Raw genomic sequence first — 24908 nt, forward strand, 5'->3', positions numbered from 1 at the left:
TGATAATGTGACACACATCTTGTTTTCCTAAGCATAGTGGAACAGTTTCTGCCAGTGCCTACCATAGAAATTAGTACTTGCAATCTTAATCATCATAAAATTGGAAATTTAGCAATTGCCTGGTATGTCCTTGTGTTTTTTATCTTGATGATTTTCGTTTCTGAGATGATTTAGTGTTTTGAACTGGACAATTGTGAGACTGCTAATCCCTGCAATTCTGTGTCTGGTTTCTGCGTTTCTGTTGGTGAGGCTACAGAGATTAGGAGGTTTTTGGATTGGATGGACTTTGTTGGACTGAAATGGCCTATGATTCAGATTAATGATCACCAACTTATGTTGGTGAGGAATGATTCAGATTTGTCACTCTCTAATGCTGGGAGTTACAGGCCTGAATTGTTCATGTGCTTCCTTCCAGAGGTGAACTATTGGTTTCCTCTGATTGAATATATCATTAATTTAAAAAAAAAAATTACTCCATTATTAATTACAGTTCTAATTGGGAAAACAAGAGGATAAATAGATTCTCCATTTTCAAGCTAAGAATCTGTTTTAAGACCTGTCCCTGAAGTAATATGTAGTTTACCTGGAAAACATACACTTTCTCAAGGTCTTGTAGAAGGATTCTGATTCGGGTTCTGGAAAAAGGTGATGCCTAAATGAAAACAACAGTCCTGACATTCTAGTCCTGCGGTTAAGTTTTTATTTGTGAGAGTGTAGCATGTCCCTCTCAATCAGTTCACAGATACTCTTGGTGTCTTGTCATTCTTCCTCATTGGACTGCTGCTATTCTTTGCTAGCTAAGAGAGAATGAAACATTCACATCAAGTTAAAGAGATTCTCTCTCTGTTCTTCTTCTTTTTATTTTTAATTATTCTCATAAGATTTGGACACTATATTCTGCAGAGTGAAGGACCAATTCTTATCAGAATTCCATGAGAATTGCATATTTCGGGCAGCAAATGGTAGGCATTATCCAAAATTGAGAAGAATTTGATTCCTGTAAGCAGTTTTCACAATGAAGAAAACTTGGGAATCTCTAAGTGCAGGGTGAAAGCTGGCGTAAGATCCTCACACGAAAGATATCATCTTTCATAGCCAAAGAGAACAAATTTTTTTCTATATAAGGAGAGCTTCAAACATCTTTTAGGTAAGTGAGGGAAAACGCCAAGAGATCCTTCGAAAGAAAGACACAGGATTTCCAACCTTTTAACTCGAGGCAATGGCAGGCTATGGTTATTCGTATAGGGGCGGGTACACAACCTACAGCACTGGCGTCCCTCTGCGAACAGACGGGTGGAGCAAACCAAGCTATACCTCTGATCATGCGTGCCAGCCGGTGATCATTGATGCTGAAGGAAGGAGGAAGCCGATCATCTCTTACACTCCCGACGGTAACACCCAGTGCTATGTTACGAAAACCGAGATTGTTGAGCATGTACCTTTGGTCACCGGGTCATACAGACAAAGCAGCACTCCTGTAACATTTGAGGTTGTGAGGGACTATGGTGACGGTGAGGGTAAGTGGAACAGGCCCTCAAGTCCTGAGAAATGGCGGAGGCCTTCCAGTCCGGTTCGCTATCATGTCGAAGAGAAATGGAATAGGCTCCCAAGTCCGGAGAAATGGCGGAGGCCTTCCAGTCCGGTTCGCTATCATATCGAAGAGAAATGGAATAGGCCTTCGAGTCCAGTTCACGAGCATGAGCGCCCGCAACAAGTTGAGGAGTTCATAACCAAAGTTCAAACTGAAGCTAGCCGACCAAACGAGTTTGGCAATCTGAGTGCTACGTATTGGCGCCAGACACCCAACTCCTACCCTGTCAATACTGGTTATGGTGATCAAAGTGATGACTTGAGCAACAAGGAGTGGCAGAAGCCAAGCGGCACTGTCATACGAGATGATAGGACGATCAGTGGCCCTTACAAAAACAATCAGTACTCTCCGGAGCCAAATGGGAACAATGGCGGTGTACGGACTAAGCCAAGTCCTGAGGCATGGTCTACACCAAAAGGAGCTCGCCTTAGCGAACCAACAAGTGACATCAACACAGCTGTGGCGTGCTTAATGGAAGCTGCCCAACCTTCTTCAGGTATTACTGCTCCTCCACCTTCCAGGTATACAATACCCAGCGTCTCAGCTAGGCCAAAGAGAGCTACCTACTCTGAAACCATTGACAGCAGGGAAGCTGCAAGGAGATATGGCAACGCGAATTTACCAGCAGCTCGTCCGACGGTGAATTACGCCACAACCATTGACAGCAGAGAAGCTGCAAGAAAATATGGTGGCACGACAGTGTGAAAGCATATGCAACTGTTGCAGATGCATTATTATATTGTTAAAAGTAGGCTTACGCCTTGCATCTAAGTGTTTCCTTGGGTAATCAACTATGGTTGTTAATCCACCTGTGTCAGTTTCATGCCCTGTTTGTTCACCAATTTATATTGGAGTTGTGTTAAAGGATGGCCTCTTTTGTACTACAATAAGCTTTCCTGTTAAGCTACTGAAATGAACATATTTTCTCTTTAGCCATTAATCCTTTTTGTAATTCCTCCTTTTTCTTTACATTCATGTATAATTAAGATCAAAATTTCGTATCATAATTATCCGATCATAATCATTCATACATAGTAAAATTAATTGGCATAAAATACTATTAATTTGACTACATGAAATTTTTTTTATAAAATTTATGCATCTACATATATTTTAAATAGGGATATTTTATGCCTAATAAAAAAATACCCTTATTTCAAAAAGTAGTAATTAATTAGAAAATAGGCCATTATGGAAGTTTGAGCCACAAGAATATGAAACTCCCGCCTCTTTCACTTGGATCTCAAAGTAGCTTATGGCTTTACCTTCAACAAGGCACTTTAACTCAAACTCCACTCTCTTCTCATCTTTATGCCTTCTCCTTATCTTCATACCCACCATTTTTTTCCCAAAATATCCTTCAAGTTCCTATCTTTACACTCTTTTTCAACTATCAAAAATGCCAACTTTAGTCAAACCTTTCCCTGTTTTAACAAATTCTTGTTACTTTTACAAGAATTCCCAAATACCCTTTTCTGTATTAAGTCTATCCATGCCCAGATTATCACGAATTCTGTATCCAGACACCAATTTTTGGCCTCAAATTTGGTTAAAGGTTACAGTGGATTGGGCTGTTTGGCGATTGCCAGGAAGGTGTTTGATCAAATTTCTCAACCAAAACCCATTCTTTGTAATTCAATGCTTAATGGGTATTTGAGAAATCAGTGTTATAAGGAAACTATTGAGTTGTTTGAATTTATGGGTTTCCTTCATTTGGAATTTGATAGTTATTCATGCAATTATGTTTTAAAGGCTTGTATGGAATTAGAAGATTTTGAGAAGGGCAAGGAAGTAGTTCAGAGAGCTGTGGATAGAAGGGTGGATGGTGATAGGTTTTTGGGGAGCTCAATGATTAGTTTCTTTATGAAGTTTGGTGATTTTGATGGCGCCAGACGGGTTTTTAACCGGATGGTTGATAGAGATGTTGTTTGTTGGAATTCAATGATAGGTGGTTATGTAAAGGGATGTTACTATTTTGAGGCTTTGGGCTTGTTTATTGAGATGATTCTTCGAGGGGTTAGGCCAAGTCCTATAACTATGGTGAGTTTGGTGCAAGCATGTGGAGGGTTGAGGAGTTTAGAACTTGGGAAATGTGTTCATGGATTTGTACTTGGATTGGGAATGGGAAGTGATATTTTGGTGCTCACTGCCTTGGTTGATATGTATAGTAAGATGGGTGAAATTGAAAGTGCTCATTTGCTTTTCGATAGCATTCCTGCAAAAAATTTGGTTTCTTGGAATGTTATGATCTCGGGGTATGTTCAAAATTGTTTGGTGTCTAAATCTTTTGATCTGTTTCGTGAATTAGTAATAACTGGTGGTGATTTTGATTCTGGAACCATAATTAGCCTCCTCCAATGTTGTGCTCAAATAGCTGATTTGGAAAGTGGAAAGGTTCTCCATGGCTGTATTTTTCGAAGAGGCCTTGACATGAACCTTATTTTGTCTACTGCAATTGTAGATTTGTATTCAAAATGTGGTGCTGTAAAGGAGGCAACTTTTGTGTTTGACAGGATGAAAGATAGAAATGTGATCACATGGACTGCTATGCTTGTAGGGTTAGCACAAAATGGGAAAGCTGAAGATGCCCTCAAATTATTTAATCAGATGCAAGAAGAGGGGGTTGCTGCCAATTCTATAACATTAGTTGGTTTAGTCCACTCTTGTGCCCACTTGGGTTCCTTGAAGAAAGGAAGGAGTGTCCATGCTCAACTATTTCGGCATGGATATGATTTTGATGTAGTTAACAGGACAGCCTTGATTGATATGTATGCCAAGTGTGGAAAGATAAACTATGCTGAGAGGGTACTCCGAGATGGGTCTTTCTTTAAAGATGTTATATTATGGAATTCTATGATAACAGGCTATGGCATGCATGGCCAGGGACATAAAGCGCTTGATATCTTTCGCAGAATGTTAGAGGAGGGAGTCAAACCAAGTCAAACTACATTCATCTCACTTCTATCGGCTTGTAGTCATTCAGGGCTTGTGAACCAGGGAAGAAGTTTGTTTGTAAGCATGGAAAGTGATCATAACATCAGACCTACTGAGAAGCACTATGCTTGCTATGTGGATCTTCTTAGCAGAGCAGGACGTCTTCAAGAAGCTGAGGCATTGATCAAACAAATGCCTTTTCAGTCCAGCGGTGCAGTTTTTGAAGCATTGCTAAGTGGATGTAGAACTCATAAAAACATTGACATTGGCATAAAAGCTGCAGACCATTTATTAAGTTTGGATGCAACAAACCCTGGAATTTATGTTATGTTATCAAATATATATGCTGAAGCAAGGAGATGGGATGCAGTAGATCACATTCGAGGTCTCATGAAGAAACGGGGGCTGAAAAAGACACCGGGTTACAGCCTGATTGAAGTAGGAAAGCAGGTTCATACATTTTTTGCCGGAGATGAATCGCATCCAAATCAGGTGGAAATCAGTCAGATTTTGGAGAATTTAAGATTAGAACTCGAAGCTTCAGGCTACGTGCCTGATACTAGCTGTGTTCTTCGTGATGTAGATGAGCCAATGAAGATCAGATTGCTGTGGAGGCACAGTGAGAGGTTAGCTATTGCTTTTGGCCTTTTAAGCACACCAGCAGGAAGCTTGATTAGGATCACTAAGAATCTCCGTGTATGCATTGATTGCCATACCGCGACTAAATACATATCAAAAGTAGTGAAGCGGGAGATTATTGTAAGAGATGCAAACCGTTTCCATCACTTTGTTGATGGAAAATGTTCTTGTAATGATTATTGGTGAAACAGAAAGGAGTACGAGTGATGAAGTTCTTTTCAAGTTGTTCTCCCCATTTCCCCTCAAACTCTTTTCTTAGTATAGAGACAATTTCTTAGTATAGAATTGGTTAGTGTGAATCGTGACATTTGATATCAGAATCGGTTTTAAAATACTAGAGAATGTCACGTTCTTAAAGAGAATTCGTGAATCTTACATCGGTTATATAATAGAGTACGACTAGGAATTTAAGTATTCACATTATATTCAACATGTGAGAAAATTTTTGTAAGATAAACTCGTGAAAGCCAATAGATCAAAACGACAAAAAAGACAATACAAATTGAAGTAAACTATAACACAAAGCGTTTCAATCAAAGACGAGGAGGCCAAAGAAGGAATCATAATATCCCCATTGGCCTTGGGCTTGCAACCTTTCCTCTAAATTGTTGTCTTTTCACATATAATGTTTATAGATTTATACATTACCAAATTAAGAAAGGATTTTTACACTTACTAAGAATAGGAATTGGACAAAGGTATATCCTCCCTTCTTCCCCATAGGTTACTACTTACTACTAAACTTCTCTCTTTACTAGGGAAAGTAAAATCAAAAGAAAACACCATAAATTTTGTTTTATCAGCTAATGCTTGATGCTTAGCAAAAGCCCAATGAGGAACAAAGGTTTAAATTTTGTACTATTCATTTAAAAAGTTTACCTGGCTCCTTTCCAACGATTTAAACTGTTAACGAATTTTATCATTAAAAACAATATTATCTTTTTATTTACATATAAAATTATTTAAAAGAAAATTGAGAAATAAAAATAATATAATGTTAAATTAAAAAAAATTTAATTTTTTTATTATATTTAATTAAGTTTTTATATTTTGATTTTCACTCAAAATAGGTTAATATTTAACTAATTTATATTAATTAAAATATTATTTATTATTTTATATTCAAATAGTATTAATGTACGATGATTTCTTACGTCGTTATCTATTATATTATGTCAATATATCATTTCAGTATTATATAACATAAAATGATATAAATAATATTTTAATTAATTAACTATTAATAAGAAAATTTATTTAATTAAAAATAAAATATAAAATTTTAAGTAAATAATAATAATAATAATTTATTTTAATTTTTTAAAAATAATTCAACAATTTTTTTTTTCAAATATTATATCAATACATTACCTTCGCAAGTATAAATAGAAATAAAATCGAGTTTAAGCTGTTTGTACTCGATTTATCTCCTTAAAAGATAAACACCTTTTGCCACCGAACCGACATTTTTCAATTAGTACTAATATTAATTTCAATTTCCAAGTGGAAAAAAGTGCTCTACTTTATTTGTTTACATACAAAAAAAAGTATTAACAGAGCATGTACTCTAAAACCCAACAAAGTTTCCATTGTTTTTTTGGCATCATCATTACTGTCTAAGAACTGTAGACAGAGAGAGAAACGAAAATTTCAACCAAAAAAATAAAGAAATACTTTGTTTTATATATTGGAATGGAGTGAATTTTTCTGTTTTTTTAAACTAGTGCTCGAAGAAATGCTACTTACTTTGCTAGTGGCATTACTTTCTGACTAAAACCCAGAGATTTTTCCCATCATTTTCTCGAGAATTTTGAAGTACTCGGCTATAAGGAAATACCCAGAAAGCCTAGATACCCAGAAGGTCAGTTAAGCTTATCTTTCTTAATGTTTTCCTTTTTAAGTTTTGGATTATACCCAGATCGATTTATGTTTAAAAATTTGTTTTTTTTTCTTTGCTTTGAATTGTTGTATTTGTTTTGCTTATGTATTTGGATACTTGGATCATGTGATCAAGGTCCGTTTTTTGATTGTTTTTTGGTGGATTTTGTTGAAACTTTGGTTCTGTTTGGTTGGTTAGAAAGTGTGTGAAAAGGAAGGAAAATGTAATGTTTTTTTGGGGTTTGGTATTTTTTGAACTATAGTAACGAGAACCTCTTTTGAACAGTTTTTTAGCTACCCAATGGAGGTTTTAGGTTTCTTATGAGTCCTATGATCTTGTTATATGGATTGTGCAGTTAGATAGTAGAATGTGGAATTTGGTCTGTAGGTGTTAGATTGTTTGCTGTTTTAATTAATGCTTGGTTTATCTTTTTCTATATCGTTTGAGAGGGACTCTTGAGAATTTGATTGAAACCTTGCATTTTTAGTTTTTTTTTTTTTAATCTTCCCACTACATTTTCTTTGTTGCTAAATGTTTAAGATGAAAGATTGGAAAATGGTTTCATAAGGTGATAGGAGAAGTCGAAGAATTGATTTAATGTTGGGGTGGAAATTTTCAGCTTGGTTTTCAGAGATTATATCTGTTAACAAATGCAATGTCTTGTTTGTAGGTATGTACAAGAACCAATTGCAAGAGTTGGCTCAAAGAAGTTGCTTTAATCTGCCATCGTATTCATGCATCCGGGAAGGACCTGATCATGCACCTCGGTTTAAAGCCACTGTCAACTTTAATGGAGAGACTTTTGAAAGCCCTACCTTTTGCTCTACTTTGAGACAAGCGGAACATGCTGCAGCTGAAGTAGCTCTAAGTACACTTGCCAACAGAGGCCCTTCCAAAGCATTGGCTGCAAGAGTTTTGGTAAGCATTAAATTGAAGTTTTATCCTCTTTCCAAGTATAGTTACATAGATGCTATTCTTCGGCAAATCATTTTATCCTCATGTGCTTTCCTAGTCTTAGGTACTGGCTTTTATTGTTGTCAAAGACAAAACCGGTAATTTTTGGTTCCTTTAATGGATGATATTTCTGATCCATACCATACGGCATTCTCATTGAAGATCTAACTCTTCAATTGATTCATCTTCTACTAAGTATTGAAGCAGCTAACTGACCTTATCTACTAAACCTTACTCTTGTTTTAAGTAATTCTGGGTTTGATTGTGATCCATGAAGAACACCTTCTCTGTGTTGCCATTTTTTCTCTCTATCATCAACCCTTTTGTCTTTGGTAACTTATTGTCAACCTTAGAAATGCCAATACCATATCTTAAACTTCGATTTGAGAAAGCAATCACTTAATGTGTTTTCAACATTGGAAAATGGTAGCAGTATAGGGTTTAATTTTGGAAGTTGAGGTAGTCATATGGTGTATCCTTGAAATCAATTAGATTTGGCAGTCCTCAGTTGGAAGATTATTGTTGCATCCATGCATTTTGTCTTGGTATCTGAGGTTCAAAACACCTTTTAGTTCAAATTTTGCATGCTTGTATAGCATATTTATCGCATTTAATACTTTCCTTTTAACATGATGTTTTCTGGGTTCAGTTTTTGGCAACTTATTTAGCATTCCCTAGCTATTTGTAGGAAGTTTTGAATCTGTTAACATTACCAATTTCAGTTCCATATACACAGTGGGGATGCTAGTAAAATTAATCTTGATGATTAAGTGTTTTTGCTCCTCTCTCTTTGAGCTAGACTCTGCAGCAACTTAATTTGTGTCCTTGTATTGCTCTTCACACCATAAGTTTGTTCTAGTAAATATAAGATTAATTCTTTTGAGTTTGTGTCTACTGCACAGGATGAAACTGGTGTCTATAAGAATTTGCTTCAAGAGACTGCTCATAGGGCTGGCTTAAATCTTCCACTCTACACAACTGTTCGATCTGGACCAGGCCATGTTCCTGTTTTTTCATGCACAGTTGAGCTTGGAGGGATGAGCTTTACAGGGGAACCAGCTAGGACCAAGAAACAAGCACAGAAGAATGCAGCAATGGCTGCATGGTCAGCGCTGAGAAAATGTATGATTCCTGTTTTCCTTTTCAAAGGCTCTACTTCATTTAGAATCAACCAAGTGCATGGTTTATTCCTCCCATAAGGGGGGATGTTTTGGGGTTAGACAATGAATAAAATCATACAATCTTAGACTGTCATAAAACAAGTTAGTTCATTATACTGTGACACTCAGTTGCTATTTCTTTAGATATATGTTTCTTTATATTCATTCACTACAAAAGATTTTGATCAAAGCTTAAAAAATTCGTTTTATGATTAGTTGTTATTTGAAATTTTACTAATTCAATTTCTCTCCCGTCTTGAAAGTTTTCCTTAATCAGTTAATCTTCCTGTATATTTTTTTCTGCATGTTTTCCATGTACCACAGCTTCCTTACTTCAACATAACTTTAGAGTGAATGTTCTAATATGTTTAAGTATCATGCCTGCAGTGTCTCAGCATGGTTCATCTTCGTCTTCATCACCTTCATTGGAGTTTAAAGGAAAAGAAGAACAAGAGCAAGTTGTCATTGCTCGTTTCCTTTCATCTTTACGGCCATCAAAATCAAGGCACTCTGTGCTAAATGATTGTCAGCATGAAAAACAGAGATCAATTCCTGTATGTAGGGACCTAACTCCTCCAACCCCAAGCTTATTTGGTATGCAGGGTCAAAGTTGGCCTTACCTTAGTTTTTCCCCTGAAATGGCCATATACCAAATATGGCAGCAAGAACAATTATTGCAGCTGCAAAACCACCTGTTTACATTTCCCGTTTCTCCGGTTCCTCCACCTGGTCCTCAGATTCTTCCTTATGTACAGTCTATTTTACACCCAGATCACTGTCTATCATTTCGAGCTAGGGACCAAGAACCAATCGTAACGGCTCCCAGGCTCGCAATTGCTACATCGGGCCCTTCTCTTTCCTTCTCTAATCAATCGGCTTCTCAACCAATGATGGGTAAGTCTACGGTGACTATTCAAGAGATACACGAGGAGATAAAAGAAGAACCATCCAAGTACTCTGCGCCTCTAGTTATGGATCCCCCTGTTCCCGGTCAAACCAATGTAGAAACGGGTATCAAGGAATCAAACCAAGAAGATCACAAAAAGAAGAATGTTGAGTTAGAAAGTAAAGGTGAAAATGTTCATAGGAAGTTGGATGCTGGTTCCCAGCCTGTCGACTACCAGTTACAAAATCCACATGCTTTTGAGTCTTCTCATCTTAGACCACAGTATCCTCCAAAAGCAGAGTATTATAGAAATTCTAGACCACCATCGTCTGCAACAGCTCCTATGATGATCAGAACAGTGAACCCAGTTTCTTCCGTGAGACCAAACACACAAAGGCCGGCAACTCAGGTGCCTGTCCCTCCAAGAATGAGAACCGGAGCTCCACCATTTTCAACCAGACCCAGGTTTGAAAGAATGAACCTTGGGGATATGCATCCCAGTTCCATGGCACCGCCTGTTAGAATAAGATCGGTTGTACCAGTCTGTTCAGCTCCACCACCAAGAGAAAAACCAAGCTTTGACCAGGAGGGTATGTTACCCAACAAAGAGAAGAAAGATACAGTATCTGAGGATGTGTCAACAGCAACTTCAGAACTTAGTAAGCTTAATATGTAGATGGAGCATAGTCCATACATACCACAGGATGCAATCTAGTTTTTGCTATGACTTCCTTTAGTTTTTGTTTACTATGGAAATCATCACAGCCCTGGAGAGCTGTTTTATGCTTTTGTTATAAGTAGTCAGAATAAATAAAGTAGCTTTTTAAAATATGTATAAAACTGAAGTTCATATTTTTTAAGCTTAGTTAAAGATTGTTTCTAATACTTGACTGTATATATAATTAAATCATCATTTTTTATCCCTAAAAGAAACTTGATCTGGTAGCCGAGGCAATATTAACGAGATGTTAATGTCGTGTTTTATATTAGGTATTATTTTTTTATATATATTAATATGTTGCATTAATATCATATAATAAAAATAATAAATAATATTTTGACTAATTAAATCGATTGACTTGATTGAATGTTTATAAAAGAATGAAAATTTACTTAAAATTTCTTGAATAGATTAACAATTTTTTTTAAGGATTATGTTGAAATTAAAATATATTTTCATTTTTTAAGTCTACTCTTATGGACGGCTATGATTAGATTTAATAAAAGTTTATGATATCATCACCACCCTCTAGTCTGCTGAATTATACCAGTGGGCCTCAGGAATTGACGGTGCGAAAAGCCCCAAAAAATGCCAAACAAAGAGGAAAAAGAAAAGAACAGAAAAACCCTACTGCACAAAAACTTTAACATAATTACGAAAGTACCCTTATGAATAAACACTGCAATATAAACGGTGGCTTAAAACCCTAAACCCCCTCTACCTCTCTCTCTTCCGACAACGCAGCAGAGCCCAACAGAGCTTAGGTAAAAGAAAACTAGGGTTTTTTTCTTTAACAAGTTTCCATTGTTATTCACTGTTCATTAGCTCGTTTATGTGATCTTGGTTCGCTATTTTCTTGGGGTTGCTAATTTGGATTCTGGGCTTTGTTTACTCTTAACTCCTACTCTAATGGGTTTCTATAGGAACGTATAAATATTCGTCTTTAGCAGTTTTTTTTTTCGTGATTATGAATTAATTAGGTATTTTTATGAACTGGGTATTTGAAAAGTAGTAGTTTTATGATCATTTTTTGGGCTTCTAAATGACTTTAGTTGTTTGAAGTTTGATTATGTTGTTAACAGGAATTTTATGGTGATGACGTTTCAGGTCTGTTTATTTTTTGGGAAGATTGAGAAATGCTTGTCTTATTTGAGACACCTGCGGGCTTTGCCCTTTTTAAAGTGTTGGATGAAGGGAAGCTAAATAAAGTTGAGGTAGTTTTATCTTCAAATCTTTTGAGCATTAAGAGGAAGCCCCCCTTTTTATGTATTTATGAACTGTGATAAAATACCGTGATTGAATGAAGTCAGTGGCTTTATGTTTTAGTTTATGGAAATTTCCCGTTCCAAGTTTGGATTGAAATTTGTGGTTTTGTTGTTGTAGGACTTGTCCAAGGAATTCTTGGCTGCTGATTCTGCAAGAAAGGTTATTACCTTTTTAGGGTTTTGAACACATTTGTTGTCCTTCATGTTAGTATTATGCCGTTTGGATTTCTTTTAACTACGGAGCTGATCGATTTTTTGAAATATTATTAGGTTGTGTCATTGAAAGCCTTTTCTAAGTTTGAAAACACAGCAGAAGCTTTGGAAGCAGCAACCAAACTACTTGAAAGCACACCCAGCAAAGGTCTCCGCAAATTCTTGCGAGCTCATTGCGATGGTGAGACAGTAGCAGTGGCTGATTCAAAGCTTGGAAATGCAATTAAGGAAAAACTGGTTCGTTGATAGTCTTCATATGTAGATTCTATGGTGATATTCTTCTTTTTAATTCATTTGAATCTTATTTAAGTAGAAGTAACTACTTGTCTGCAGAAAATTGAATGTGTTCACAATAATGCTGTTATGGAGTTGATGAGAGGTGTGAGAAGTCAGTTGACAGAACTCATATCTGGTCTAGCTGCTCAAGATTTGGCTCCAATGAGTTTGGGGTTGTCTCATAGCCTGTCTAGATTCAAGCTCAAGTTCAGTGCTGATAAGGTACTTAAGTTATAACGATTTCTTGTGAACTTGATTTAGCATTATCTCTTTCCATTGGAACAGGGAGGGTTTTTCTGGGAAGACTTTGTTAAAAATGCCCAATGGTATACATATATAAATAAGTTGGTATAAGATTCAAGGCTCCAAAGGAGAGTAAGTTTAGAGAGGTAAAATTTTAGTTAACAGTCTAGGCAGTGGATCATTGCAGTTGTTGATCATTGGATGAAAGCCATAAAAGATGTAAAATGAGTTAAGCATTCTCATAAAGCTAATCCTTGGAATAAAGGATGTAAATGAGTTAAGCATTCTCATAAAGCTAATCCTTTGAATTGTAAGAGATGTGGTGTTACTGTAAAATGCGAACTCTCATCGGAAAAGAATTTCTCATTCATACTTTTGGTTTCAAGTATGTCAAAGTGCTTAAAAGCATTAATCTTTGTGAAACCTATTGTATCTCTTATTTGGATTTGAAGCTCTCTAAGAGAGGCATTGATAAGGGTTGGTGCCGTGCCAATATAAGGTGGATTTCATGTGCTACCTAATATTTGTTCTGTTTTAAAGAAGTTCTTCAGTGTTAAGACATATGATTCTCTGGAGCAATTGTGACTGTATAATATTGTTTTTTTAGGTTGACACAATGATTGTTCAAGCCATTGGTTTGCTTGATGATCTTGATAAAGAGCTCAACACATATGCAATGCGGATTCGTGAATGGTATGGTTGGCATTTTCCCGAGCTTACTAAGATTGTACAGGACAATATCCTTTATGCCAAGACAGTTAAGTTAATGGGTGACCGTGCTAATGCTGCTAAGCTTGATTTCTCAGAGGTAAGAGTTCCAATTGACTTAATTAGAAAGCTAATACCCCAAGCTTGGTTACCAAGTGTTATGTTATTTCAATATGAAGCTTAATATTGGCTTGCGAGCTATCAGATTTCCCTCATTATTAGGCTTGACGTAAAGTGCTTGAAAGAATCTTTTTCCTTATTTTGAAATAGTTTACTTGCTTGAATTTTCACAGATATTACCGGAAGAGGTTGAGACAGAATTAAAGGAGGCAGCAGTCATATCCATGGGAACTGAAGTTAATGACCTTGATCTTACGAGTCTCAAAGAACTATGTGATCAGGTTTTGTCACTTGCTGAATACAGAGCTCAGCTATATGATTATTTAAAGAGCAGGATGAACACTATTGCACCAAACTTGACTGCTCTTGTTGGCGAACTTGTTGGTGCCCGCCTCATTGCTCATGGTGGCAGCTTAATGAATCTTGCAAAGCAACCTGGAAGTACTGTTCAGATTCTTGGTGCTGAAAAGGCTCTCTTCAGAGCTCTTAAGACAAAGCATTCAACTCCCAAATATGGGCTTATCTACCATGCATCCTTGGTTGGTCAGGCAGCGCCAAAGCACAAGGGGAAAATCTCCAGGTCACTTGCTGCAAAGGCTGCATTGGCAATTCGGTGTGATGCTCTTGGAGATGACCAAGATAACTCTATGGGACTTGAGAACCGAGCCAAGGTGAAATCCTAGATGACTTGTTACTTTCTCCCTCCTTCCAAAGAAAAATGTAAGGTATTTCTTACACGCTATATTTTGTAGCTTGAAGCAAGATTAAGGACTCTTGAAGGCAAAGAATTGGGACGATCTGCTGGGTCAGCTAAAGGCAAGCCTAAGATAGAAGTCTATGACAAGGATCGGAGGAAGGGAGCTGGGTTGATAACTCCTGTTAAGGTCTCTGTATCTGAATCCATCATTTGTAGCATTTAGTGTTTTTTTTCCTTTAGGTGGTCACTGACACATTTCCTGTATACAGACTTACAATCCTGCAGCAGATTCTCTTCTTGGGCAAACAACTCCTGATGAGCAAGATACAGTCCCAAAGAAGAAGAAAAACGTTGAGGCAGAACCTTCTCAGGCAGAGGAAGCAGAAGAGGCACCTGCCACTGAAGAAAAGAAAGAGAAGAAGAAAAAGAAGAAGAAAGCTGATCAGGAGGCAGATTTGCCAGCTAATGGAAATCATCCAGAAGGCGAAGAGCCTGCACCAAAGGAAAAGGAAAAGAAGAAAAAGAAGAAACATCAGGCTGAGGTTGATGGGGAGAATGTTGAAGTAGGAGAGAAGAAAAAGAAGAAGAGAAAGCATGCAGAACAAGGAGAAGAAGAATCTGAAGTGCAGATCAAGAAAGAGAAAAAGAAGAAGAAGAAAAGTGAGGATTGAGAAAAATCAAGAAAGTTTGTGGTGATTTGCTGCCAAACAAGTTTTGGGTAATATAGGCTTTAGGTACTTCTGCTTGTAAAATGTGGTATTTTGCTGAGTTGTTAATTATCTGGAAGTGTTCTTCAAACCTAATTTTGACGTATTTTTAACTTCCTTATGGATGCAATTGCAAGGAAATATCACAACTTTATTGTTAATGTAAGGTTACTATCTTTTTGCATTGATATGGAAATGGTAATCAATAGCCTTCAATTAGCATATGATTAAATAAAGAAGGAAAATGTAGCCAGCTCTATTGAAACATGGAATAAAACGGTTGCTATGTTCATCTCCTCTTGCTCTGGAATAGCATATTTGCCTAGGAGTTGTGTAGAAATGAAATATTTTATGTACAATAAGTTAACAAAAGCACTTATAGATAATAAAATGCTGTGTACAATAGCAATATTCTCTCGTGTGAAAACAACAATGATGGTAATACTTATGACTTTTCTTCTTCCTCTTGTTTTAATTATATTGTTTTCAACTTTTCACAAATATCATAATGGGGATTGAAGTTAGTGATCTTGACCTGATGAAGGGCCACTGTGGTGCATGGGATTCTGTCTCTATGCAGAAACCATAATCAGATGACTATTATTGCACTGAATTATGCCTCAGAGAGGAAGCTAGTTGGTGCTTGCCTCGTTGCCAAACGGTAGCAGCAAAGCCTGGTAGTAATGTTGAGATTCTTGGAGCAGGAAATGCCCATTTCAGAGCTCTTAAGGAGAAGCGTGGGATTCCTATTTACATGCTCATCTACCAAGCATCTATGGTTTCTTTGGCAGCACCAAAGCTTGAGGGATAACTCTGTGGCACAATAGAATAAAACCCGGATTTACTTTTCTCTTTCTGTTAATTAGTTATAACTAGTTTTAGCTTTGAACATGATCAGGGGGTCTTGATTCTTGAAAAAGGAATTGAGACATTCTGCTGGGGGTCTGCTCTGCTAAAGGCAAACCCAAGGTGGAAAATCTACGACAAGAGTCAAAAGAAGGGTGCTGGAAGTAGGAGATTGATGACTGCTGAAAAGGTTTGCATTTCATTTGGAAACATGTACTGCTTCAGCAAGATTCTTTCCACAGGCAAAAAGCATATCCCACTGCTTATCATGGGTGAACAAGAAATTGTCCCAAAGGACATAAAAAGTCTGATTCAAATCCTTCCATATAAGGCCAAGGAAGCAGAAGAAGAAGAAGAAAGCTAAGAAGCTGTCAGGTTTTGAAAATTGGTTGAAACAAACCATCTGACAAAGAATGAACAAAAAGATGGTAGTGGAAGGAAATGTATGAGTTTGGTTAATCAGGGGAGCAATCTTTGAATTCAATATTAAGAAAAATGGGTGTGTGTATAACTAATCCTTCAAGTGCAGAAATCATTGTATTTGTAGTTAAGAGACAAAGACATGACTGTTCTCAATTGGATTTGTCTGTTAAATTAGGTGAATATCTTGTTCTTGTTGGATTTTGACTCAAACTTAAAAGAGGATCCTGCCTTAATTAAACAAAGAATTAATACCATCAAGTTAACATTCTGATTGTTGTTCTGATTTTGTTCTTCCCACTTGCATCAACCACTTTTTGCCTTTATTTTATTTTAATTATCTTCTTCTGTAGAAGAGGGAGGAAAAATAAAGTAAAAGTGCTAAATCCAACCCTTAATAAAAAATAAAAATTCAGGTCATAATATATTTATACAAAGAAAGAGAGCTTGTCTCTCTTTTTGTTCTCCATCCTCTGCTTCAACCTTTATTCCTTTCCTTTTTTTTGGAAGTATTTACTCAAGAAAATTAAGGACTTGCATTAAAAGAATAAGTCACTAATTCATAGATATAGCTTTATAAAATAAAAAATAAAAAATTTATGTTGTAGGGATTGATGGGTACTTTTAGTTCAAGTTTTTTAATAATTCGAAAAGAAAATTGTTAAATTTTTAAGATGATTATTTAATCTCAAATTAATAAATTATAAATGAAGAGATTTTTACTTTATTTATATACTTATGATATTCTTAATTTTATAGATATGAAATTTTTTTTTAGTGTTATATATTTATTACGTGATATGAATCAATGAAAAAAAAATTTATAGACGAATCAATAAATAAAGGTAGTTTTTATTTGGATATCACGTTAAATCAAAGGTGTAACCAATTGATTTTATTTTGAATATCTTGAATATTCAAACTAAACAAAAATAATATATATAATTATAATTTAATATTGAAAATTATTGTAATAGTAAATACTTTAAAACTATTACTCAAATCCATAATGGACAATAATTTTATTATTTAAACTCAATTATAAAATATTTTAATTTACATGATTGAGTTAAATAATGTAAGATACCCAATTATAAAATATGTATTAACATCTTAAATATTTGTCTTGAAATTCACCAAAAAAACAAACTACTAACAATTAATAATACAAGCTTTTTGGGTACATGAATTATACTAGTATCTTTCTCTCTTTTTAAAGCAACCTTGGTGGATTTCCATCTTTTTCTAGATGTTAATAGGGGCACTTCTTTCATCATTTTTTGGCTCCTTGGCAAATGTGGGCCAAGCCAATATCTAAGACAGAAGAAACCTAAAAAAAAAAAAGAAAAAAAAATCTTGGGATTAAAAAAGGGAACAAAATTGACTTAGGGTGTAAACTAATGGCTGCTGTTAACCAGGAACTAAGGACTTAGAAAAGAGGAATTACTTTGGTGAAACTCCAACTTTGACAGCAACCCAACACAATAATTTTTCATCTTCTCTCAAGCAACCATACCACTAAACCTGTCTGCCTTCTCAACCTAAATTTATTATTCAAATTTCATTTCAAACTCGAATATTGAGATACTCATATTTTATATAATCGGATTGAATATTTATAGGTACTCGATTAAAAAATACCCATTATTATCTTTATCAAAGCCCATATTTTTCACCTTAGATGCTTCTCAATTTATCTTCAACACTATAATGGGAAATCCAATGAAATACTCACCAACTTGTCCAAAATACTTGAATAATATTCAAGTTGGTGTATTCATATATACCAACTACTAAGAACCTTATTCTTTTTCTTTTTACCCAACAACTAAGAATTAATCTATAATCCCATAAAAAATTTCCATTTTTTTATATCTTAAAATATAGATAGGAAAAGGATAGATTTTTATTTTGTTTTATCTTTTATTTATTCCTTTTGATGGAATAAACTCTTTGATTCTAATTAGTGGGGGAATGGAAAGGAATTAGAGAGAGGTATTGGGAGGTTTGACTTTGGGTAAAAGGAATGTAAGTATGACACTAGTAGGAACTGAGAGCAAATAGATCTGAGCTTTGCTCTCATTTGATTTGTTATTTTCAGATTTTTTTTCTTTTTTTTCCTTAAAGGAAGAGGAAAAAAAATTAAAAATACAAAAAAGAGAAAAGTCCAAGGCACCAAAGAGCAGAACAGAGAGGCCAAAAACCCTTTACCAATACAAACACTTGAAGAAATCTCTCTTCTATCTTCTCTCTCTCTCTCTCTCTCTCTCTCTCTCTTTCAGATTCAACCAAAGTAAGTATCAATTTCTGCTCTTTCTCTCTCTCTTACAGAACACAAAACAGAACTACACTTCCAAACTCATTAAAAACAATGCCTTTTATTTAACTTCCCCACTTTCTCTATCTAAAAACTCTTTCTTTATCTCTCTTTGTTTCTTTCTTCCTACTTTCAGATCATTTTTGATTTGACTTCCCCAAGTTTCTTCTTAAGACGTCTCAAATTTCAGTCTTTAACTTAGCTCCAAGATCATTTTTTTTTGGGTTTCATTTCTTGCTGAATCTTGGAAGCTCCCGAATCGTAGCAGTCAAAAGGGTAGGGTTTTATGATTTTTTTGCACAGTGAATTTTAGCTTATCTTAGAGTTTAGATTGTTATTTAAGTTGGGTTTTTGGTAATTTCATGTAATAGTCAACTTTTTTTGTTTCAGTGTTTTTTTGTGTGCAGATTTATCAGCTTGATCATGCTTGTTAAAGTTGCTTGATTTGTGGGTAGTTAATCATTTATTGATTAGTTGTTGATTCAGAGCAAGACCCAGATTAGAATATGTTGGGAAATGAGGTTTAGATTTAAGAAATGGGGTGTGTTTTGGGAAGAGAAGTATCTTCAGGGATTGTTTCAGAGTCTAGGGAGAGTAAAAATGCTAACTTTGAATCCAATAAGAAAGCAGAAAATGTTACAGTTTCAAAAACTGATGCTAGTGTTGTAGAGGTTGAAAATGAGGGTACCAGAAAGGAAGAAAAAGCCGATGGGGAAAGAAAACAAAGAGGGGAAAGGAGAAAGTCAAAGCCAAACCCCAGGTTGAGTAACCTACCTAAGCATTTGTGTGGAGAGCAGGTGGCAGCTGGATGGCCTTCATGGCTGTCGGATGCCTGTGGGGAGGCGCTAAATGGGTGGATTCCACGGAGGGCTGACACATTTGAGAAGATTGATAAGGTGGGCATTTTTGTTTATGTTTAGTATTTGTGGTTTCTTTTATTGATCCTTATTTAAAGATGATATCACTATTATTTTTTGTTTTGAAATGACACTGAATTTAATTGGTTGTGCCATTTTAGTTGTGTTCTTTTGTTTTACTATGGCATAAGGATGGTCAATTTTATCTTTAAATAATGGAAGTGATTACCTTTTGTTACATCATCGGGGATGCAGTGTAGTTCTCGGTCTTTTTCTTCATCTATTGATATTTGTGAAGTTGGTATTTTGAATCAGATACTTACCTTTCCTTACTGATGGTAGATTGGCTCTGGAACATATAGCAATGTGTACAAAGCTAAAGATATGGTAACAGGTAAAATTGTTGCCCTAAAGAAGGTTCGGTTCGATAATCTGGAACCTGAAAGTGTGAAATTCATGGCTAGAGAGATTCTCATACTGCGGAGGTTGGACCATCCCAATGTTGTAAAATTGGAAGGTTTAGTTACTTCAAGGATGTCCTGTAGTTTGTATTTGGTATTTCAGTACATGGAGCATGATTTGGCTGGTCTTGCAGCAAGTCCAATAGTAAAGTTTACAGAGCCACAGGTTAGCCCTAACTTTTCTTGTGATTTAATTATAGTAAAATCCATGGTATACATCCTTGGCATGGAAGTGACTCTAGAAGTATGCTTAAATTGTATGTTAACATTGTAGGTTAAATGTTACATGTATCAATTACTTTCTGGTCTCGAGCACTGTCACAACCGTGGAGTGCTTCACCGTGATATTAAGGGGTCCAATCTTCTTATTGATGATGGAGGAGTACTTAAGATTGCTGATTTCGGACTGGCTACGTTCTTTGATCCTAACCGCAAGCATCCCATGACTAGTCGGGTGGTTACTCTTTGGTATCGAGCCCCTGAGCTTCTTCTTGGGGCTACCGATTATGGTGTTGGTGTGGACCTTTGGAGTGCAGGATGCATTTTAGCTGAGCTCTTGGCTGGGAAGCCTATTATGCCTGGTAGAACGGAGGTAGATTTTTGCTTCATTCGTTGTTTATTCAGTTTAAGATGCTTTGAATTATTGTCCATATGGCTGTGCAACGCAATATTTTTAGGTGGAAGATATTTTGGCATCACTGCTCATTTAGGAAGTTATTTTCTTTCTACTAGTTGATTTAAGTTAATTTCTTGAAAAATTGCTATGTTCTATGTTTAATGTATAAAGATTGGAGGATGACATGTTGCAACTAATAAATGATAGTATCATAACTTGAAAAGCTATGATCTTCTCTTGTTGCTGCTCATTGCATATTGAACATGAATAGGTGAAGTTCTAGGTAGTTGTACAACCACTTCATTGCCACTAACTATTTCTCTTTTTTTTTTTGATCAATTAGGTAGAGCAACTACATAAAATATACAAGTTATGTGGTTCACCATCAGATGAATACTGGAAAAAATCAAAGTTGCCTAATGCAACCTTATTTAAACCTCGAGAGCCTTATAAAAGATGCATAAAAGAGACATTTAAAGATTTCCCACCATCATCGCTGCCCCTCATTGACACTCTACTGGCAATTGATCCAGCAGAACGTCTGACTGCCACTGCTGCATTAAGAAGTGAAGTGAGTTCTTCGATTTCCGTGAACACCTCCTCAAGTTCCTGCTGTTCTTGGCATCTTTTGACTTTATTTCTAAAGTTGGTTTATTGTCAAGGTACCCTTTCGAAAAGTGTCTTTTTCACCCTTTTACTCTTCTTGTGCAGTTCTTCACAACAGAACCTTGTGCTTGTGAACCTTCTAGCCTTCCAAAATACCCGCCCAGTAAAGAGATGGATGCAAAACGACGGGATGATGAAGCTCGGAGGTCAATTCTTCTACTTTTGCTCTTTATTGTCTTCAGTCACTTGCTGTTTTACAAACTTTTGTAGCTGATTAAGCTTGGAAAATTCTTTCAATTTGATGGATTTTCTTGACCGAAGGGTGGTATATTCATGTGTATGCAATATGCATAAGAACATTACAGACCCTTAAGCACATGCTCTGTTGGAAACCCCACATCCTACACACGTGTTCATACAGATAAAGATAGGGAGAAGGATGTAAACTAATGTGGTTTGCATGCACCAATACACAGATTCAGGTCGTTCTGGATCTTATTTGCTTATTCGGGAATGTGTTAAGTAATTCGTCTCTATATGTAGATGATAAAGCTTGTTATGACCCCGAGGAATTTTGAATTTTGCTGGCCAGTTAGATACTCTAGTGTGAAAATGTGCAATGGATTTGAATTTTATTCAATGTCAATTTTAGGAGTGTGCAAAGTTGGCTTTGGTCTGTTTCGGTTCGGTTATTCCGAAAACTGATCAAAAATTTCAGCCATTTTAACTAACTGAACCGCACCCCCCCCCCCCCCCCCCCCCCCCCCAAATCGGTTTCGGTCGGTTTTTAAGGTGGTCGGTTCGGTCGGTTTCGGGGCGGTTTTTATAGACTGTGGGCTTAGTTTGATTCGGGCTTGGGCTGTGAAGATTCCATGGAATTGACTTGGGCTGTGAAGGTTGACATGGGCTGGAAAAGATCCATAGAGTTAACTTGGGCTGTGAAGAATCCATGGGCTAATAATGATTAAGGATCCATAAGCAGCAAATGATTAACAATTCATGGGCAGCAGATGACATTAATTCCGTTGGGCTAATTCTTGAGAGAGTTTTATGCTTAACAATTCATGGCCAGCAAACAGCCAAACACAATGACACATTGACAAAATAACTAACAAAAAAAATAAAAACTATGGTTTCCCTTGCAGTGGCAGTAATCTTGACTGAGAAGCACCAGTTGAAGAATGGAAGAGAGCCAACTTTGTTAGTGGCTGCTGGTTTAGGGTTTAGTGAGAGCGAGAGTTGGAGCGGCGGAAAGTAGGGGAAGGAGAAATTAGGGGGGGTCGGGGGAAACCGGAAAGGGAATAATAGCAGCAGAAGTTGCTATTCTTTCTTTACCCTTTTGGGTGGCGGGGAGGGGGGGTGTTTAATGAGGGGTATTATGGTATTTCCCCCCTTCTTGAGAAAAAAAAAAACATGACCGACGATTATTTGGTCGGTTCGGGGGGGAAGGAGTCCCCCCTGAGGGCCGTGGGCTGATCGGATCGACCGACGGTTGCTATTGCAACCGTCGGTTACATTAACCGACAGTTTCGGTCGGTTGCCCGGTTGCAACCGACCGCCGCCCACCCTTAGTCAATTTGCTTAACTCTAGCATACAGTTGATTGTGGGAACTGTCATGGCTTCAAAGTGTAGTCATCATTCTATTGTAGACATTGGTTCCATTTGAGTTTAACTACACTGTTAATGGTGTGTTAATTAGTATTCTTTGAAAATTTTCAATTAAGCTATTTTGTTATGATTGTTGCAGCTCAGACTTATCTCAACTTCTGTCATGCTCCTGAACACACACATGCATGGACAAATGCACATCGAGTCATGTATCTCTCATGTATATATTTCAACTATAATAAAACCTTTCTGGTATAATTGTGCAGACTCAGAGCTGCTAGTAAAACCCAAGGTGATGGTGCAAGGAAGACTCGGACACGCGATCGTGCAAGGGCAATTCCTGCTCCGGAAGCAAATGCTGAGCTTCAGTCTAATCTTGATGTATGTGTGATAAATCACTTTTGTCGAAGGCCACTATCTTGTTTGCATATTTGCTTCAAAAAGTATATTTTCTCTAGACATGTTTTTTTCTTGTCTTTTATTGTTAGCTTTTGTTCCCTGCATCCCCTAACTAAATGAGCAAGGACTTTCAAAGCAGAATGTGTTTGTTGCAAGTTGTTCTATTGGTACATATAGGAACCTAAATATGCAGTGAATGCGCAATTATTCATATTGAGATCTGGCATTGAAAGATAGTATATTATCTCTCTGTTCTTCCTATTACCATATGCTCCTTGTCAGTTAGGCTTAAATTTCAGTCTACCAACTGAATATTATTTGATAAAGTAGCTTTGCTAGTCTGTTTACTGTTTGTAGCATCTGATTTAGAGTATTTACAGATACAAAGGCATATTAGTATGATGTCTACTCCACCAGATGCTAGGTTCAGCTGTGACTGACGTTGAGCACCTGTTTAAAGTTTTCTTATATTTTAAACTAATTTGGGTTACCTTGTGAAGCAGAGAAGGCGCCTAATAACTCATGCAAATGCAAAGAGCAAAAGTGAAAAGTTCCCCCCACCACACCAAGATGGAGCACTTGGCTTTCCTTTAGGAGCATCGCATCACATTGATCCTGCATTTGTTCCTCCTGATGTCCCCTTCAGTACTACATCATTCACTTATTCGAAAGAACCAATACACACTTGGTCAGGTCCATTGGTTGACTCTGCGAGCATGGGTGCTCCAAGGCGAAAGAAGAATGTTGCTGGTGATTTACACGAACCATCTAAACCTCCAACAGGATCCCAAAAAGACAAAAGTGGTGACACCCGGGTTAAAGGAAAGAGAAGCATACTTTAAACTCTCAGTTCATACATACGAACGAGATTTATGAAAGCAGTCGATTGCATTTGATGACGGCGTCACAGAGTCTTACTGCTATTCGATGCAAGTATATTTATTAGGTTCTTGTTTGTTTTTCTCATACAAGCATGTATTGTTTTGTTAAAAATGTATCCAAGGGTTGAAATCAATTTTTCTGTATTTTTTTTCCTTCTACCTTTTTATTCTTTTTACCCCCAAAGAAGCTCTCTAATTTGTTGGGACCCTGAGGATAAGTTTCCACTGTTATGTATATTTCTATTTCTCAGTTCTTAAAACTTCTTGTGTTCCAAACTGTACACTGTTTAGACTAATGGAGACTGGAGAACGTAAGAAAAAAAAAATCTAATAAATGCTTACAAATCCCCTTCTTCTTCCCTTGATATTTATGTTTATAAAATAAGAGGTCACTTGTTCCTTTCTACTCATTCCAGGCAATTCTTTAGTGACAAACAGTGTCTATTTCGTACAGGATAATGGTGTTTGTTTCCTCCTATGACTTAAAACCTTTTCCCACCACAAGTGGTTGTCTTGTTCAAAGTGAGTTCAAACCAGTAGACAATGCTGTTACATTCATTTGTTCCAGTAAAGATAATCAGGCATTCCTTTCTTGTTTTATCCAATGATATCCACAACTTCTGATGTCATGGTGGAATGAAATTGCATCAGGATTCAGATACAATTGCCAGTACTTTTTCCCAACCTCAACCACTTTGGTGGCAGTGGACACTGGGCTGCCTGCTATTTTTTGGGGTTTGGTTAGATTTGAGCAAAAAAGAAAAAGAAATTGAAAATTCAAATGCTTTCTCCCTAAAAGAATCCAAAAAGAAAAAGTGTCAGCCCATTTTCTTTAATTTTCTTTTTCCCAATTTCTTCTGGGCCGCCCAAGACCCATTAAATATTAACTCAGTTTTGGCCAAT

At 36.5% G+C, this 24908-nt stretch overlaps 4 protein-coding genes and 1 pseudogene across 6 annotated transcripts; all 5 read left to right on the plus strand.

Annotated features, from left to right (window-relative positions):
• Positions 1 to 1127: 1127 nt before the first annotated feature.
• LOC148763008 (uncharacterized) lies at positions 1128 to 2531 on the plus strand. Its single transcript, XM_088806960.1, has one exon. It carries the CDS (start codon positions 1220 to 1222, stop codon positions 2294 to 2296), a length of 1077 nt encoding a protein of 358 aa, XP_088663086.1. The 5' UTR covers positions 1128 to 1219; the 3' UTR covers positions 2297 to 2531.
• A 234-nt stretch (positions 2532 to 2765) lies between these two features.
• On the plus strand, positions 2766 to 5386 carry LOC18600274 (pentatricopeptide repeat-containing protein At3g26782, mitochondrial pseudogene; annotated as a pseudogene).
• Positions 5387 to 6691: 1305 nt separating this feature from the next.
• LOC18600275 (uncharacterized) lies at positions 6692 to 10962 on the plus strand. Its single transcript, XM_007030623.3, has 4 exons — positions 6692 to 7025; positions 7714 to 7961; positions 8900 to 9119; positions 9545 to 10962. The coding sequence occupies exons 2-4, from the start codon at positions 7716 to 7718 to the stop codon at positions 10717 to 10719; spliced, it is 1641 nt and encodes a 546-aa protein (XP_007030685.3). The 5' UTR covers positions 6692 to 7025; positions 7714 to 7715; the 3' UTR covers positions 10720 to 10962.
• Positions 10963 to 11399: 437 nt separating this feature from the next.
• Positions 11400 to 15154, plus strand: LOC18600276 (NOP56-like pre RNA processing ribonucleoprotein). Its single transcript, XM_018121389.2, has 9 exons — positions 11400 to 11528; positions 11872 to 11978; positions 12148 to 12189; positions 12300 to 12479; positions 12576 to 12740; positions 13369 to 13569; positions 13763 to 14260; positions 14342 to 14473; positions 14556 to 15154. The coding sequence occupies exons 2-9, from the start codon at positions 11901 to 11903 to the stop codon at positions 14955 to 14957; spliced, it is 1698 nt and encodes a 565-aa protein (XP_017976878.2). The 5' UTR covers positions 11400 to 11528; positions 11872 to 11900; the 3' UTR covers positions 14958 to 15154.
• A 3248-nt stretch (positions 15155 to 18402) lies between these two features.
• LOC18600277 (Protein kinase superfamily protein) lies at positions 18403 to 24370 on the plus strand. Of its 3 annotated transcripts, XM_018121386.2 has the most exons (9): positions 18403 to 18552; positions 18713 to 18852; positions 18967 to 19472; positions 19776 to 20060; positions 20169 to 20486; positions 20854 to 21081; positions 21222 to 21322; positions 22992 to 23106; positions 23625 to 24370. In XM_018121386.2, exons 3-9 carry the CDS (start codon positions 19113 to 19115, stop codon positions 23964 to 23966), a joined length of 1749 nt encoding a protein of 582 aa, XP_017976875.1. In that variant the 5' UTR covers positions 18403 to 18552; positions 18713 to 18852; positions 18967 to 19112; the 3' UTR covers positions 23967 to 24370. The 3 variants fall into 3 exon arrangements, with proteins under 3 accessions (XP_017976875.1, XP_017976876.1, XP_017976877.1); XM_018121387.2 differs by having other exon boundaries at positions 18419 to 18852; XM_018121388.2 differs by having other exon boundaries at positions 18423 to 18852; positions 23628 to 24370.
• Positions 24371 to 24908: the final 538 nt, after the last annotated feature.

This window comes from Theobroma cacao, chromosome 5 (assembly GCF_053813885.1).
Source record: "Theobroma cacao isolate CCN51 chromosome 5, ASM5381388v1, whole genome shotgun sequence".
Taxonomy (NCBI): Eukaryota; Viridiplantae; Streptophyta; class Magnoliopsida; order Malvales; family Malvaceae; genus Theobroma; species Theobroma cacao.

What these genes read in the sequence shown, in the direction of transcription:
- LOC18600277 (XM_018121386.2), top strand. Translation starts at nt 19,113, where the DNA reads ATGGGGTGTGTTTTGGGAAGAGAAGTATCTTCAGGGATTGTTTCAGAG. An exon ending in TAAAGTTTACAGAGCCACAG is followed by an intron (nt 20,061 to 20,168) that starts GTTAGCCCTAAC and finishes TTAACATTGTAG; the next exon opens with GTTAAATGTTACATGTATCA. An exon ending in CGGGATGATGAAGCTCGGAG is followed by an intron (nt 21,323 to 22,991) that starts GTCAATTCTTCT and finishes ATAATTGTGCAG; the next exon opens with ACTCAGAGCTGCTAGTAAAA.
- LOC18600275 (XM_007030623.3), top strand. Translation starts at nt 7,716, where the DNA reads ATGTACAAGAACCAATTGCAAGAGTTGGCTCAAAGAAGTTGCTTTAAT. An exon ending in CATTGGCTGCAAGAGTTTTG is followed by an intron (nt 7,962 to 8,899) that starts GTAAGCATTAAA and finishes TCTACTGCACAG; the next exon opens with GATGAAACTGGTGTCTATAA. An exon ending in ATGGTCAGCGCTGAGAAAAT is followed by an intron (nt 9,120 to 9,544) that starts GTATGATTCCTG and finishes TCATGCCTGCAG; the next exon opens with TGTCTCAGCATGGTTCATCT.
- LOC18600276 (XM_018121389.2), top strand. Translation starts at nt 11,901, where the DNA reads ATGCTTGTCTTATTTGAGACACCTGCGGGCTTTGCCCTTTTTAAAGTG. An exon ending in CTGCTGATTCTGCAAGAAAG is followed by an intron (nt 12,190 to 12,299) that starts GTTATTACCTTT and finishes AAATATTATTAG; the next exon opens with GTTGTGTCATTGAAAGCCTT. An exon ending in GGTTGATAACTCCTGTTAAG is followed by an intron (nt 14,474 to 14,555) that starts GTCTCTGTATCT and finishes TCCTGTATACAG; the next exon opens with ACTTACAATCCTGCAGCAGA.
- LOC148763008 (XM_088806960.1), top strand. Translation starts at nt 1,220, where the DNA reads ATGGCAGGCTATGGTTATTCGTATAGGGGCGGGTACACAACCTACAGC.